This window comes from Peromyscus californicus, unplaced genomic scaffold, assembly GCF_007827085.1.
Source record: "Peromyscus californicus insignis strain IS unplaced genomic scaffold, ASM782708v3 Scaffold_23__1_contigs__length_62951481, whole genome shotgun sequence".
In the NCBI taxonomy this organism is placed as follows: Eukaryota; Metazoa; Chordata; class Mammalia; order Rodentia; family Cricetidae; genus Peromyscus; species Peromyscus californicus.
The window spans coordinates 32,668,063-32,685,231 of record NW_026294534.1 but is presented as its reverse complement, the minus strand read 5'-3'; the positions used below and the strand labels follow the sequence as shown (position 1 = coordinate 32,685,231).

The following is a 17,169-nucleotide window of genomic DNA, read 5'->3' as shown; positions in this document are numbered from 1 at the left end:
AAAAAACCATAAACAACAATATTGCTTCCTGTTTTGTTTTGTCTTGTTTTTTTGCTTTGCTTTGTTTTCAAGCCAAGGTCTCACTACTTTGTTCTGGGCTCAAGTGATCTTTTCAAGGAGCAGCTGCGACTTTTGGGATATACCACTGCTGCCAGCAATACAATTAGTTTATTACCAGAACTTTTTCACTACCTGAAATTTTTCATTTTTTGCTTAATTTCCCCAACCAGGAGCTAAGATGAAAGCTTAGGAATGATACTTGACCTGGTCTAGGTGGAATCTATTGCAGCAACATCTTTGTGTTAGGAAAAAAAAAAAAAAAATGTTTCTAGTTTAAGAACCACCCCCGTGTTCTGGGTACCCCCTACCCCTAAAATGTTTAGAATCTCCCAAGGGGCAGATTCTCTTTTGTTTTTCAGAAGAAGCCCCCTTTAACAAAGCCAGAGCTTATAACAAAGACTCAATTCTTAGAAAGCCCTTCACGATGAAGGGAGCGGTTTCCAGAAAATCCAATTATGTCACTAAAAGGTTGTTACTTCCAGACCCACCCACTGACCTTTAGGGAAGGGAAGGAAATGGAACCAGAGATTGAGTCTCATTATCAATGGCCTATCTATTTAGTCAATCATGGCTACATAATGAAACTTCCATAAAATCTCTTAAATAATGACTTCAGAGAAGTTCAAGGGTGGTGACCAATGAAAATGCTTGTACCCAAAGAAGGCGCGGAAGCACTGTACACACTTTCTCACTCTAGACGTTGCCTCATAACGATTCCACTTTAAATGGCCAAGTCGAATAATTCAAAATAAATTGGTAATGTGATTGCCTGAGTTGTACAAATGATTAAATCTAAAGACAGATTGTGGAAACTCCATTTTAATGAACAGGAGAATACAGTTAAGCTGGGTATTTGCACTAAAAAGAATACTCTTGTGGGACTAATCTTTAATTTGTAAGATCTGCACTACCTTTGAGTAGATGGTACTATTACTGAACTGAATTTCAGGGTACTTGGTTAGTTGATGTGAACTACAGAATTGACTGGTGTCATAAAGACTTGAGATACTCAAAATCAAGTAAAATTTAAACACAGAAACTAACCTATTTTTAGTTTCCTTTACATTGTAAGAATTTTGATTCATACTAGGATGATAACTAGGAAAGTTATCATTGGAACTGGCATCCTGCTCCTCTTCTTCTTCTTCATCTGTCCGAACAATTCCTTCTGAAAGATAACCATCTTCATCTCCTTCTTCATCTAAGGCACACTGAGTAGAACCTCCCCAAGTTGCCATTGTTCTAGGGATAATGAGACATAAAACAGGCATCAGCATGGAGATAGCTAGATATTTTAAGAGCTATAATGCTCAAGATTGTATATATATGAAAACATACACATATACAAAATTTCATAAATCATAGTAATTCTGTGAGGTGTTCTCTTCTGCTGCTGTCATACAGAATGTGTAGTTTGCCTTCCACAAAATAATATTTCAAAGAAATTAAAATAACCATCACATCTTCTGTAATTTTTTCCTAAACTAAGCTTCCCTCAGCCGTTCCTTGAGGGATAGCTCTCTATTTTGGTGCTACCTAACAGAATGCTCTACTATAGTGTAATGATCTTTATCAGTGCTGCCCCATGCAGCTATGCAGCAGATATAGGTACACATGAATACTGAACACTTAAAATGCTGCTGATATGATGGGGGAGAAAATGAAATTTTAACCCTTACTTTAAATGGCCACCATATCTACTGACTATGATATTAAAACACACAATTCTAGGCCTAGACATGCTAAACTGTTTCCTCTCATGATCCCTTTCCATTCAAGAAATTTTTACATGCCCCGAGTATACAGATGTATGAAATAGTTATACAATTTAAACATCTTCTGATAATCACAAAGAATTTTATTTTTGAAAATTCTTTGGCATATATATAATTTTATCAAAAAAATACTAAGGGGATGACATGCTCATTTTTCACATGAAGAATTAAATCTTGGCCAGGCAGTGGTGGCACATACCCTTAATGCCAGCACTCAAGACACAGAGACAGGTGGATCTCTGAGTTCGAGGCCATCCTGGTCTACAGAGTGAGTTCCAGGATAGCCAGCTACACAGAGAAATCATGCCTCAAAAAAACAAAACAAAAAAAGGCATTAAATCTTTTGGGGACTAGACTAGAGAGATGGCTCACCAGTTAAGAGCACTTGCTGCTCTTTTAGGGAACCTCAGTTTACTTTTCAGCATCCTCATAGGACAAGCTTACAACCACCCACAATTATAGCTCTTAAGGAGATCCAATGGCTAGCGCCTCCACAGGCACATGTGCAGGTGTACACACACTCCTACATACACACACATAATTGAAAAATAAAATTAAAATAGGAGGAATATTTCAGACGGAAGTATACAGAACATCTTTATTGCTTTTCAGAGTTCATTAATAAATATTTTGAGCTCAATTTTAAATGCTTAGAATTCTACTTTGCACAAGAAATATAAAATTACAGAAGGATGTTTAAGATCATTTTGGAAATTATTGGAAATTCTGTCCTAATTAAGCCAAAATTCATTTCTTATTGTTTTTGTAAATTCAAAAGTCAGCAACTCAAAGTACAATTTTCTAAATTAAACATTGGAACAAAAAATAATCCAAAGACAGACTAAATTTGGTACTAACAGGATGAGGCATGATAGGAAAACAAATGTTTTCACAACTAAACTTCTTAAAAGCAGAAGACTTTGTATGTGCAGTAAAACACAGCAATTCATAACATACAAATGTTTCAGACAGCCTTTGTCAATATGGCAGGGTGGCCTTGCAGGTAGTACAAAGTGCACATGTATGTTTCTTAGCACCAAGGCTATAGTTAAATCACATGCTGCAACACAGGTTGTCAATACTGGAACACCTTGGATTCACTTTGCATTTAATTCTGGATATACTTTTGGCTGAATATATTAGTAATAAATTAATTCTGAATATATTTTGTATGTTTGAAATAACTAAATTTTTTTTGAAAGCCCTGCCTCCATTCAGTTACATTCAGTCACATGAACCCATAGGAGGGGTCATAATCCACAGGTTAAGAAGCGAGACTCTACACCACTGATTCTGAAACCAGATGCTCATCAAAAATATCTGAAGAACTCTGTGAAAGCAGAAATGATCTGGACTCTGGCCAGAACAGAATAGAATATCACATAGTTTATTCAGTAAAATGCACAATGAGATTCCACGGTATGAAAACTCCTAAGAGGAAGAGAGCACATGTAATATTCTGGAAACGCCATCTGAAGATATGAAAAGATAAGACTGCAACATATCTGGGTTTCAAATTTTTAGATTAAATACTGCTATATAACGAATTAACTTATCTTACAAATAACTAATTCTTTTACAACTATTCCAAATATGGAACCTTCAAACTTATTTCTAGAAGTTTAATGTTTTACATAGAAAGGCTTTAGGATTATCCTCAGGAACCTTACAAATGGTAAATACACAATTTAAGATTAAAAAGTATTTCAACTGGGCATGATGGAACCTGCCTATAATCTCAGCACTGAGGAGGTAGAGGTAGGAGCAAGTCCAAAGTTATCCTGAGCTCCATATGGAGGTCAAGGCCAGTCTTTGTTACATGAGACTCTGTCACAAAACAATGTATCAGTCTAGTCTGACAAAACCACAAAACATCATATATTTTTCATTTTATAAGTATAAAACTTTGCAAAGAAAGTAAGTTTTAAAGATGGTCTGTTTCACCAAGAGGTCATAGTGCACACTTTTAATTCCAGCACTCAAACTCGGGAAGCAGAAGCAGGCAGATCTCTGTGAATTCGAGGACAGCCTGGTCTACAGAGCAAGTTCTAGAACAGTCAAAGCAGTCTACACAGTGAAACACAGTGAAACAGTCAAACACAGTGAAACCCTGTCTTGAAAAACGAAAAATACAAAAAACAAAAAACCAGATCTGTATCATCACCATCTGATCAAATATCATAGTAACTGAACCAGAAAGAAAAGCTATAGAACAGAAAATGGCTGGCTGGATTGAGTTACACTTAGCCACATACTGAAAAATCCTCGTTTCAGTGAAACAGCTGACTTGTGCTGTGCTGTGCAGGAAAATGAGTCTGCCTTGCTTTTAATCTGGGTAAACGATATTTAAAAAGACATGTGAAAAAACTTCCTTACTTTTCTGTTCTACTTTGCTGAGGAGTACACAGGTTCTCAGATCCATCACTTCTCAACGATATAGCCACTGGAGAAGAAGTCTCAGCTAGACCTTGCCTCCTCTGGTGTTCAGCCATTAGAGCTTCAAGTTGCTTCCTTCTCTGTCGTAGCTCTTCCCTTAACATTTCATGTCTTCGCATATCTGACCACAACTGTTATTTTAAAGATCAGAGTCAAGTAAATACTTGGATTTGCTAAAGCCTTAAAGAATAAAAGTCTTAATGATATTGTCAGTACAACAATACTCTATTTTTAATGTTTTTATTTTCATTCTAAGATATCCATAAATGGAACTAGAGAAATCGCTCAGTGGTTAGGAGTGTGTGCCACTCTTGCACAGGATCCGAGTTTAGTTCCCAGCACCCATATCCGGTAACCCACAACTGCCCATTACTCTAGCTCTCAGGGATAGCTGACACCTCTGACCTCCATTGGCACCTACACTCCCCCCACAACTAACACACAATTAAAAATACTAAAGTTGAAATCTTTTAAAGATGCTTATAAGGGCTAAAGAGTATTTTAGGGATAAGAAAAAGGCAGTGATCAACCATTCATGAAAACAAGAAATATTCAATATACTTCATGAACTATTTGGAAAAAGCTATTATTTTTCTGCAAATCAACTATAAATGAAATGCTAAAGAATAGGCCCTTCTAACTGAAATGATTAGTATTTGCGATAACTGCTCCTCATATTTGCTAATAAAGAATGCAACTGTTCTGAAACAATATCAATATAGTTTGGGGGGGGAGGATTTATTCCCCAACTAAAAGAAACAAAAGACACAGAAAATACACTTCATATATATGACCCATCCAGTAGGTGAAAGGCCCCAAAGTCCCATCTCTAGCATACCTCTTTCCCCATCCTCCCCATAAAAAAACTATTTTACAGATTCAGGAGTTAGGATTCAACTCAGGAGCAACACGCAGTAAGTACACTGTACCATACCTCATTATCTACTACTGAAGAATCTTCAGGTTCAATAACAGATTTGCTTGTGCTGGTCTCATTTTCATTAACAGTCGGAGTTGAAGTAATAGCTGGTAGATACTTTTTGGTAGGACCACTACCCATACTAGTGGCTGATAGCTAAATGAATAAAAAACAAAACATATGCACACAAACATATATGAATATATATAAAACAAATACTACTATAAAGTACTAAAATAATTGAATTTATTTCATAAAGTAGTTATTTTACTTCTCTAGATCTTTAGTGCCATATTTAATCGTTATTGAGATTAAAATTGCCACCATAATCCAAAGACGACAGAAGAAAACAAAGATGGTAACAGGCTAAAGGTGATGAGAAGCAACCATCAGGAACAGTAAAAACAATAGGAATCAAATATTGAAATATTGGGCAGGGGATTTACACTCAACCCAACCTTGGCACATACGCCTCTGGACATTATTTATATGGAGGATAAAGGACAAAAAGATTAGAAAAACCAGAAAAAGTAAAAACTTAGAAAAATGGGCTGGAGAGATGGCCCAGTGGTTAAGAGCTCTGACTGTTCTTATGGAGGTCCTGGGTTCAAGTCCCAGTTCCCACATGGCAGCTCACAACTGTCTGTAACTCCAAGATCTAACACCCTTACACAGATATACATGAAGGCAAAATACCAATACCAATGCAAGTAAAAATAAATAAATTTTTAAAAAAACTTAGAAAAAAGTTGTATTAGAAACATAATTTGATGTTTTTCTCTTTCTTCAAAAATTCAACTCCAGAGTAAAGTTACCTAGACTGAGGAAATGGTTCAAGTGGGTCATGTGCTTGGTGTGCAAGCACAAGACCCTGCATTCAGCTCTCCAGGCCTCACACAGAAAGCCAGGCATAGCACACGGGCCTGTAGTCCCAGGTCTGGGAGTCAGAAACAAGAGGATCCCAAGGGCTCACTGGCTATGTGTGCACTTCAATCAGTAAACTCCCAGTTGAGTGAGAGAGACTATTTATAGAATGAAATGTAACAGAAGCCACCTGACATCAACCTCTGGTTTCCACACAAGCTTGTGCATGTGTGTGCGTGCACACACAAATTAAGCTAATTAATGTATTTTTTAGGAAGATCTCAAAAAAGAATATTATTCCATATCAACTTTACATCTAATGTGACTGACCATGGGCAAAGTTATCTTATTCTCTGATCCATCTCAGCATACTATATAATAAGCAAAAGCATATAAATTTAAAACTAAAGCTATACATAATTATTTTATTTAGATAATGCATGATGATTTAAAAGCTTTATTGTGTAATCCTAGATCAATAAAAATAGAATGCTGATCTGTAACTGCTAAAGGTAGCCAGAATATCTTAATGTGATAATAGTTATAAATTTTCAAGTCATGAAAAATTGTTAACTAGCCCAATACAAAAACAGAAGCAATCATTTGATTCCCATGTAGTACTTTCAAAGTAAAAAGATAACCCAAATCCATTTCATTATTAGTTCGTTCATTTCAGCAATCAGAACATTAGCAAACATAGCCTGCCATCTAGGAAGCAGTAAAGACGACAGACTACTCTAAGCTGACATTAGGTTTTAAACCATTTTCAGACACGCTGACAGAAATACATTCTGTAATTACCTGAAGGTCGGGGCATGCCTTCTGCACGGCTTGAATTTTCTCTTGAATTTCAATCAGTTTCTTCCTCTCCTCCTGCAACTGTTTTAGCTCTCTCTGCTGCTGCTGTAGTTTAGCCTCATAAAATTTCTCTCTATAATTAAATTGACACATCTGTGAACTTCAATAAAATAATTATACTAAGCAAAATACAACACAGTAAGGATTAGCAAAATAACTGGCTCTGAATTTTTATTATGAACGCCAAAAGCTTACCATACCTTGTTTTTTCATTTACTCCAGTATCTTTTTGTGTTTTATTAGAATTTTCTCGTGCATTATTTGAATTTTGTTTCGTATCTTCTTCTGCTGCATAGAAATCACCCAAATTTGATGTATTGGCAGAGACACCCACTTGAGTTGCATCATCATCCTGAAACAGCACAATTATATAAAACTATCTAGAAATCCAAAGATATTATCAATTTTATACTTTACATGATTGACTAGGCTATGAAACATAAAGCAATTAATACAGTAGAGGATATAAATAATTTTTACAAAAAACTGAAGTGTGTGCTCTATTAATGATAAGAAATTGAGTGGTAAACCTAAAAATTTCTATTTGTAGTGCTGGGGATTGATCACCTTATATGCCTAAGGCCCTAAAACGCCTATCTTTCGCCACATACTGTCTTGCATGGTCTTACAACACTTAGCCAGAATGTGGACCCTTAACACCTCCAAAACTGTAAACTAAATAAGCTTTTTTTTCTTTAAAAAGTTAACGAACCTCAGATATTTCATTACAGTGTTATGTACTAAGATACCTTTACAAATTAACTTGCCATTTATTATTTTGTTGAGATAATGAGTTATCAAAGAATAGCTTTATGTCAAATATAAAGAAGCTAAGAAAAATACTATGGAGCAGGAAACAATGTTAAATTTTAAGATGCAACCTTTATATTATTGCAAATAATCCCTGTCTACTATCTGTTTAAAAATTTCCCCCATTTACTCAATTTTACCTTTAATTTCCCTAACAAGTACTAATACTAATGATACAAACGATGATGAGACAGACAAGGTGGCTCAGTCCTGTATTCCTGTACTCAAGAGGCTAACAAATCAAGAGGATCTCCATGAGTTAAAGACCAGCTTGGGTTATACATAGTGAACTTCTGGCCAGCCCAAGATACAGGATGAGACACACCCCCCCCTTTTTTTAAAAAGAATATCCTATCTAAAATCTATAGTGATCACTTGAACAACCAAAGTTTTTATCTTACTAACAGTAGATTTGTTTCTTCTGTTGAACTAATGCAATGATTGGTAGAAGTTGAAATGAGCTTGTGCATGTTCCTGAAAATATTTAACTTATTTATAATCCATGCTTTTTCTAAAGATTACATCTGAATTTTTAACTTTTGGACACAATATTCTAATAAAATCATAATGAGTTAGACCTGATTCTTATTAATTATAGAACTATGAACTTTGAGATGGTGATTTTAGTCTAGTCTTTGTATCAATCAAAAGACTAACCTAGCCCAGGGAGCATATGAAGAGGAAACTGGCAAGAACTGTGTTGTAACTTAAGAAATGAAGATGCTGTATATGAAATATTTTCATAAAATAGCACATGGAAAAATACAGTATGAGAAATAATTCAAAACAAAGCTCATTTCTCATACTTCAGTCTTTCTATGCACTATTTTGTGATCTTAAAGGCGTTCTCAATCGTATTGTCCTAACACTATGACCCTTTAATACAGTTCTTCCTGTTGTGGTGACCTCCAACCATACAATTATTTTCATTGTTACTTCATAACTGTAATTTTGCTACTTGCTATGAATCGTAATATAAATATCTGATATGCAGGCTATCTGATGTGTGACCCCTGTTAAAGGGGTCATGACCCACATTGAGAATCACTGTCTTAAACAAATAATGGGAAATTAATAAATAACAACAATTAGCAAATGAGTTCTTACAACTATGTAAGAATATTCAGTAATAAGCCTAACATATTACTACTACTTGTTTCAGAAGCTGTTTCGTGCATTTCAAAAGGTAATAGTCATGTGATATAAGTTAAAAAAGTAAAGTAGAAATTCAGAAAGATGTCCATTCTTTCTATCGATTTCATTATACATTTGCAACCAATGTCATTTGCTTAGGTGCTCTTCCTGATACTCTTCAAACATATGACCAAAATAAATCACATACATATATATCTCGAAAGGTGTTTACTTGTAAGTTATGCACATTTTACATGCATAGTTTCCTTGTATGTTTGTACATGTTTATGCACTTTCGTTTCTTCAACAGCTTTTGTTCTCAGAGAGAAAATTGAGAAAAAGCCAATACTATTAATGTGTAAACAAGTTATCGTATACCAATATAATAAAAATGTAATCAGAGGTATGGGGACATGGACTCACTTTGCTTAGAATATCAATTAACTAATTCTGGAGAGCAATTAGAAATTTTCCATAAAATTAAAAGGTATAGTAATACATGGCAATGGTCTAACAAAACACTTGAAAGAAACAACAAAGAAAAAAGAAGCAAAGGAATAATTTCACAAGTTAAACCGTTTTTGTTACTCTAGAAAAAGTATATCTACCATAGGAAACTGCAAAAAAATCAGTAGATCTTTGGACATTAAATAATAAAGAAGTGTTAACAATTACATAATTACATGTGCATATGTATAAATTATTTTAGAAAACATATATTAATAGTTGAGGGCGGTGGTGGCACACGCCTTTAATCCCAGCACTCGGGAGGCAGAGCCAGGCGGATCTCTATGAGTTCGAGGCCAGCCTGGGCTACAGAGTGAGTTCCAGGAAAGGTGCAAAGCTACACAGAGAAACCCTGTCTCGAAAAACCAAAAAAAAAAAAAAAAATTGTCAGAGACCAATGAACAAAAGTCTCAGACTGCAAGGAATAGTTGAACGCCACTAACATGCTAACATTTGGATTTTCTTTTTTTTTTTTTTACATCAATTAGGTTAAGATCTCAGGCTCTGCTATAGACAATCTAAATTCTGGCCGTCATAATTATGTAACATTGGGCAATTAACATTTTTTTCAATCTGCTTAATAATTACCTTATGATAATGCTATGGGATCTATTATACGAGGTCAGTATCATCAGGAAAACCAAAAACAATTATGTGGGGTTGTATATCAAACTATACTGGTACATAGCCACGCTCCTGGGTTTTTCTATACAGATGGCTGCATTCACACTAATAAGTTGTAAAAGGTGTTATATGCTTTATAAAGACAATTTACCTACTCTAACCACTCCTCCCATTTTTTTCTGAAACAGTCTCTTGTGCCCAAAGCAGACCTCCAACTTAGATATAGTCAAGGATATCCTTGAACTCCTCCTAATCTTCCTGCCTCTACCTCCCAAGTGGTAGGACTATGGATGTGCACCATCATGTCAGGCTCAATTTCTAAACTTTACCAGGAAGAGTTTGCCAGTATCTGATATATAGCATGTAAGCTACTAAACCTTTAATAGTAACATCTAAGACACAAATACAGGGCTGAGGATGTAACTCAGTGGCAACATGCTTTGCTGAGTATGTAAGGGGCCTCAGTTCAATATAAGAAATGGAAGGAAAGGAGTTACACCAACATAATTATCAAACACACACAAAACTTGCATATTATATGACTACACTATTTTAACAAGTAACTTACCTGCACCATAGCAACGAGATCTTGGAGCTGTTTAAGTTTCTCTTTTGCAGCCATGAGTCTACTAATCTTCTGTTCAAATTCTTCATCTTCTGGCGCCTCATCAACCAGACTGCTCCTATGACTAGATAAAGAAGCTCCACTGGCTCCTTCCTCTTCTACTTCTTCCTCCTCCTCATCTTCACCCCGTGCTACATGCAACCTCTGTTCTCCTTCTCTATTGTATCGACAGTCTGTTAAAACAAGTATCATTCAAGTAACTGATTTTAAAACATTAAGAAGACAAATCAAAGATAATCTACTTCACAAGAGTAATATGGTAAAATGTCTGTGATTACAGGAAACCATACCTAATGGAGGCATGTTTAGAGCTCTGATGTTGGCAGCAGATCTGTTGTTAATTTCACAGTTAGAATTAACTGATCGCCCCTCTCTATTATTAGAAACACACTGTGTATTACTGTTACTATTCACTTCATTCCAAGTAGAAGCTACCGGTGGATTTCTGAAAGAAATTAAAGCCAAGTTATTTAAAACAACAAGAAACAAAATTTTTTTTAAATCTACCTACTTAGAGCTATAAAGCTAGTTTCAACCCAAGAACAGCACTACCTAAACCATTTAAGCTCAAATTCTTAATAACGGACTCCTGCTTTTCATTAATTTTTCCACAAACTTAGAAGTTTATGAAGAAAAGCATCTGAAAACTCAAAATATACCTAAAGTATAGTGGTAGGAAAAGAAAATGCTAAATTTTGTACTTAAATTTACTTGCATTCAGTAACAAACAGCAATTTTACTAAATTATTGCCTTCATTATTTCCTTCTTTTTCTTTATAGGGCAAGGATGATAAGTACACTAACAGTTAACTTAAAAGAAAAAGCCTAATAAGAAGCTAACAAGGAATACTTCACTGATGTATTACTCCATCCCAGCCCCCACAAAGCTTCATGTTCAGATGAATACATTGGGAAAAAGAAACTTAAATGTTGTCACCTAATGTTAGTAACAGGTTCAGAATTTTCATGCTCAGAATCATATTCTGACTCCTCAGTTTCTTCATCTTTTGTATTTTCATTCACAGCATCTGTCATCATATCTGATGTTTGTTCATAATAATGAACTAATTCTCTCAATTCATTCAATCTCTTTTGAACTTCATTTAACTTCCTGATTAAAAAAAATGTAACACCATTTTAGAAGAAAAAAAAGCACATTATTTTCACTTAATAGCAGTTGGCACATACACAGGAACACACACACACACATTTAGATCAAATTAAGTATTCAGGGCATCTGTCAATTTTAAAAAATACAGTTTCAGCTGAACATGTTGGCACATGCCTTTCATTCTAACACTCAAAGGGCACATCTCTGTAAGTACAAGGCCAGCCTGGTCTACACAGTGAGTTCCAAGCCAGTAAAGGCTGGCTATACAGTGAGACCCTGTGCAAGCAGACAATCACTCCAAACCCTAAAGCACGGACTGCAATGTCTTCCACATCATGCCTGGTTTGCAGGGGAAGCAGCAGAGGCTTTCTAAGTGTTCTGCTCACACTGCTGACACAGTCTTGTATAACATCACTTCAGGGCTGAGTTTAGAGCCGGGCCTTAGAGTTTGATAGTCAAACACTTTATAGACAATTCTTGCTATTTCTAACCCTTTCTCTGAAAAATAATCAACTACCAGCAGTCTACAGAGACTACCTACACGATGTCTCATTCTTTTAGCCAACTGACAAGATTGATATATATTACATCCCCTCCTTCTTTCTTCATATATCTTAAGAATGTTTATCTTACTAACTTCAGTTTCTTACAAATTTTTAACAGTTTAAGAAAATCCTCAGCCACCCGGTGGTGGCGCGCGCCTTTAATCTCAGCACTCGGGAGGCAGAGGCAGGCGGATCTCTGTGAGTTCGAGTTCAGCCTGGTCTACAGAGAGAGTTTCAGGAAAGGCTCCAAAGCCAAATAGAGAAACCCTGTCTCGGAAAAACCAAAAAAGAAAATCCTCATTATTTAATTCTAATTATTTAATAGATGAGAAGAATGATTGCATAAAGTATTTTACTGTAGTTTTTCAGCTGGATTTAGGAGAGCTTCATTTTCACTCTCGTTCTGAGAAACTAGAGAAGTGGCAGGACAAGGAACAGATGGCGTAAGGCTGTTGGCCTCTCCATTGACAACCGGTGCAAAGCCTGCAGGAGCAGAGAGAGCTGCCGTTGGACTTCTCTTATCCCCACTTCTTTGGAGAGAAGTTGAAGGCACAACTAAAAGAGAGAGAGAAAAGATACACCATTACCATAAATAAACATGTATGAAGCAGCAAATATTTACAGTTTGGATACTTATAAACAAACAGAAAATAAAATTCATTAGCATCTTAAAATCTGCAGATTTAAATCCTGAAAGCATATATATTAATAAGTACACAGGCTACTTATTAACATAGTTCACAACTAAACACTTCAAAATACACAAGGAAAAATATTTTTACTTCTTCCTTCTAAACAACCTAGCACTTTTGCATTACAGCCATTGGGTTAAAATAGAAGAAAGGGAGAAAATAAGACAGAAATTGCAAAGAATTACAATGCTATATGCTAGAAAAGCCACCAAAAGAACGATAGGATAAACTTGTCTTGGGTTAGGTTAAACAGGGTCACTATGTATGATGTATAGAATCCTAGCAAGTAATGAGTAAAGACTATGTATTTGTCTACCTCCTACTACTTCAAAACTACTGTCATTCACCTTTTTCTCAATGTGACTATCATTGTTTCCTTCTCATTTTAATGCCACAATTATCATGGCTAGTTTCCACTGGTCTCTTTTTCCACTCTTCTTTCTTTACCCAGTCTCCCTTTAACTACTGCTCTTACACTCTTTTCTAGGAGGAGGAGGAGGAGCCTTTCTGTCAGCTGTCAGTCAACAAAGTAGGACTTTCTTGGCATATAAAACTGACACAAAGCCATAAACACACCTTTCCAAGTTTGTTTTCCTTAGTTGTCTTCCTCTGTTCAGAAAAGGTAATAAGTGATATTATCCTCTACAGGAAGAGGAAGGTAGCTGAGATCAAGAGGTGGAAATGCGTGTTTCAGGGCAGAATAGTAACGTGTCTTTGAAAGTGGCAGAAAACCAAGATATATGTGAAGAATAAAGAACAGCTCTTCCAAACTGGATGTGGCAAAGGAAACTTAGAATCACAGCCCTTGGGGAGACCGAGGCAGGAATGTTGCAAATTTGAAGTAAGCCTGAGTTCCACTGTCAAATCCTTTTTCAAAACACAGAAAATAAAAGAGAACATCTGATTCTGTTACTTTGAATGACTTATTTATTTCTATTTTAGGTATGTATGTACCTGCATGAATTTATGTGCATCACACACATGCAGGTACCCATAAAAACCAGATAGCATTGAATCCCCTGGCACTGGAGTGACAGGCAGTTGTGAGCTGCCTAAAGTGGGTCCTGGGAACCAAACCTGGCTTCTCTGCAAAAGCAGTTAGTGCTTTTAGCTACTGAGTCATCTTTGAATGGGATTCTAAAAATGGTGTTCTTGCCGGGCGGTGGTGGCGCACGCCTTTAATCCCAGCACTCGGGAGGCAGAGGAAGGAGGATCTCTGTGAGTTCGAGGCCAGCCTGGTCTACAAAGTGAGTTCCAGGAAAGGCACAAAACTACAGAGAAACCCTATCTCGAAAAACCAAAAAAAAAAAAAAAAAAAAAAAAAAAGGTGTTCTTATCCACTATCATTGCTTATTCAGACAAAAACTGAAATGTTACAATAATAATGGCCAGCTGGAGTTACCCAGGAGATTTCAATTTCCTGCACTTGAGCTCCTATTACCGAGGGACAGGGACTAGGATTGAGAAAAATCTTTAGTAAAATAATAAAGACTACAGACTAGATATGAATTATACCAATTTCATTTTTTTTTATGAATAGACTTAACATCTATTTGGCTCTTACTACATATTGGCTTATTAAAACCTTTTCACATTCAAGTTTCTTCCTCAAAAATTATAATCTTTTTGTGGAACTCTATTTACTAACTTATCAAATAGTTACTAAGTAACTGCACTGTGCCAGCATATATACTTACATGCCCTTTACATAACACTGCTGAATCAGATTTACTCACATGATGAATTGTTCAGATGCTGGTCTCGAAGGGTATGGAGTTCTCCAAGTAATTTGTCCATTTTCTGTTTCTTTTCCTGTAGTACTCTCATTTTGCTAAAAAGCTGGACTTTCTCATCAGGTAAATGTTCAGAAACTGAGGGATTTCTGCTCTGAGAAATCTCTCTAGTTAATGAAAGGCTTTCTGCCTGTCTTCTGTTGTCTGGAACAGTGGGAGGCTTAGTTTAAAAAAGACAAAGCAAAAAGGAAAAGATCATTTAAGATGAAGGCAATTAAAAGTTGCATTTTACAGTATGTTGACATTTATTTTGTTTCCTATTTGCTATTAACACGATGCTCCCATTAACAATTTTATCCCTATCTCCTGTAGTATTTGAGAGCTTCCTTATGTAGGGTATGACAGGGTTCATTACAAAGATTTACGAATTTTTGCTAGATAACTGTTCAAAATGGCTGACCACACTCATTTCCTTAGTGGGCAAGACAAGAGTCACCGCATCTTTAATCACACATCCTTTCCCAGTGTGAAGGCAATGGTTCACCAATTCTTATCCAAATCCCACACTAAAAATTCACACATGCACCATTATTTTACAAAATTCATAAAACTGAAATACTTATTAATTCTAAAATTGCTCTTGGTAGATATGGGAGCACAAGCCTATAATCCTAGTGCTTTAAGAGGCTAAGACATAAAGATGGAAAATTTGAGGTCAGCTTGTCTTGCTTCAATACCAAATCAAAGGAAAATACTACCCCTCCCTAAAAACCTTTCTTAAAAACTGTCAATAAGATAAAATAATGCAAGGACACAGACTTAAAACTAAGTCTTTAAAAAGACTTTAAGTCTCTTTGTTTGTTTTTGGTTTTTTGTTTTCTTGAGGCAGGGTCTCGGTAGCCCTGGCTGTCCTGGAACTCACTAAGTAGACTAGGCTGATCTTGAATTCACAGAGATCCACCTACCTTTGCCTCCCACTGCTGGGATTAAAGCACACACCACTATAACTGGCCTAAGTTTAAATCTTAAAGGTTATAACCATTTAGTGCTTAAAAGAGGTAAACAGAATGTTTAATCTAACAGTCAACACAAGGGAAACCTTACTACTCAGCACATTAAAAATAGCTTTTCTGGGTGTGGAGACATGGCTCATCTTCTGCTTTTGCAGAAGATCCAGGTTCTGTCCTAGCATGCACATTAGGCAGCTCATAACTGCCTGTAACTCCAATTCCAGGCGATCTGACGCCCTCTTCTGGTCTCTGTATGCACAGGATACATATATACATTCAGGTACACAGATACAAATAAAAAAATAATAATAATAAATCTTAACATAGTACATTCTCCTCTAACCTAGAGTTTCTCAAAGGAGAGTATCAAGAATAGCAATGGGATCATATGGGGCCTAATCAAATCTTAAGAATCATAATTTTGGAGGTTGAGGGACTTTGTGTATCCACTTTTAAAAACTCAAGCCAGGTGATATCTATGTTCGCTAAGGTTTGAGACCCACTGGGTTAATTAATGTGATTCATAAACTTAACTACATAAACCAATTACCTGAGAATCACGAAGCTGATTATGGAAACGCTGGATTAAGTCATTCAGTTCTTCATTTAGTTCAGATGTGATGCTGACTCCAGATAAGCTTCCTGTAGTTTCTGTAACAACTGAAAACAAAATTAAATACTAGATTCAATATAAAGAAGCATCAAAGGGAGCTCAACCTAACATAATTTGAAACTTTTAATTATATATTAGAAGTTCATATCTGACATAAAAATAAAGGGACAACTACTAAACTCTAGGAAAGTGACTCGTGTTTTTTAATCTCAACAGACTGTATTCCCAATTAATAAATGTGACTTGTTAGGATAGAGCTAGGATGACTCCATTAGTTTCTTTAGGTAGAAGGTACAGTGTGCAAATTAGATCCTGAAAAAAAAAAAAAAAAAAAAAAAAGCTGACTCTGACAGGTCTCTATCTCCACCTCTTCAAGAAAACCAAAACTATATTATAGAAATGGGCAAGTTTTTCTACAAAGTACAGACTGAAAATTGGCATGGTTCTGTGGAATACAGTTCTTGTCTTGTCTACCCATTTCTGCCATTAAAGGGCAAAAAGCAGCAACATGTAAAAAAAAAAATGGCGGTGTTTCATAAAAGCATGTCAATTACAATAAAAGACCGCAGATTTTATCATCTTCATTAAAAACAACAAAACTCCCTCACCTTCCTAACGCATGTTTATGAAGACAATTTTGACAACACTTACTGCTTTACTACCCAGTACCCCATCTTGATTCTCTCTTTTAACTTTCCAATTTTATAAGAAGCCACAGGCTACAAACTGCTTAAAAAAAAAAGAAAGAAAGAAAGATCGAAAAGAAAATACCATCATTTTCTGCTGGAAAACAAAATAAAACAAATCCCTAGCATGTGAGGACTGAGAGAAACCCTTTTCTAGTCTAAACTTT

At 35.8% G+C, this 17,169-nt stretch overlaps 1 protein-coding gene across 23 annotated transcripts in view; it reads right to left on the bottom strand.

The window, feature by feature from the left end:
- Positions 1-17,169, bottom strand: part of Pcm1 (pericentriolar material 1) — a 100,565-nt gene that overhangs the window by 50,084 nt on the left and 33,312 nt on the right. For all 23 annotated transcript variants that reach the window (XM_052752095.1, XM_052752094.1, XM_052752099.1 and 20 more), the window contains 11 exons: positions 16,254-16,363; positions 14,697-14,913; positions 12,625-12,823; positions 11,550-11,723; positions 10,903-11,057; positions 10,556-10,785; positions 7,113-7,264; positions 6,856-6,985; positions 5,206-5,346; positions 4,212-4,402; positions 1,105-1,302 (listed from right to left, as the gene is read on the bottom strand). In XM_052752095.1, the coding sequence (XP_052608055.1) occupies positions 1,105-1,302; positions 4,212-4,402; positions 5,206-5,346; positions 6,856-6,985; positions 7,113-7,264; positions 10,556-10,785; positions 10,903-11,057; positions 11,550-11,723; positions 12,625-12,823; positions 14,697-14,913; positions 16,254-16,363 (1,897 nt within the window). The remainder of the gene's footprint in view (positions 1-1,104; positions 1,303-4,211; positions 4,403-5,205; positions 5,347-6,855; positions 6,986-7,112; positions 7,265-10,555; positions 10,786-10,902; positions 11,058-11,549; positions 11,724-12,624; positions 12,824-14,696; positions 14,914-16,253; positions 16,364-17,169) is intronic.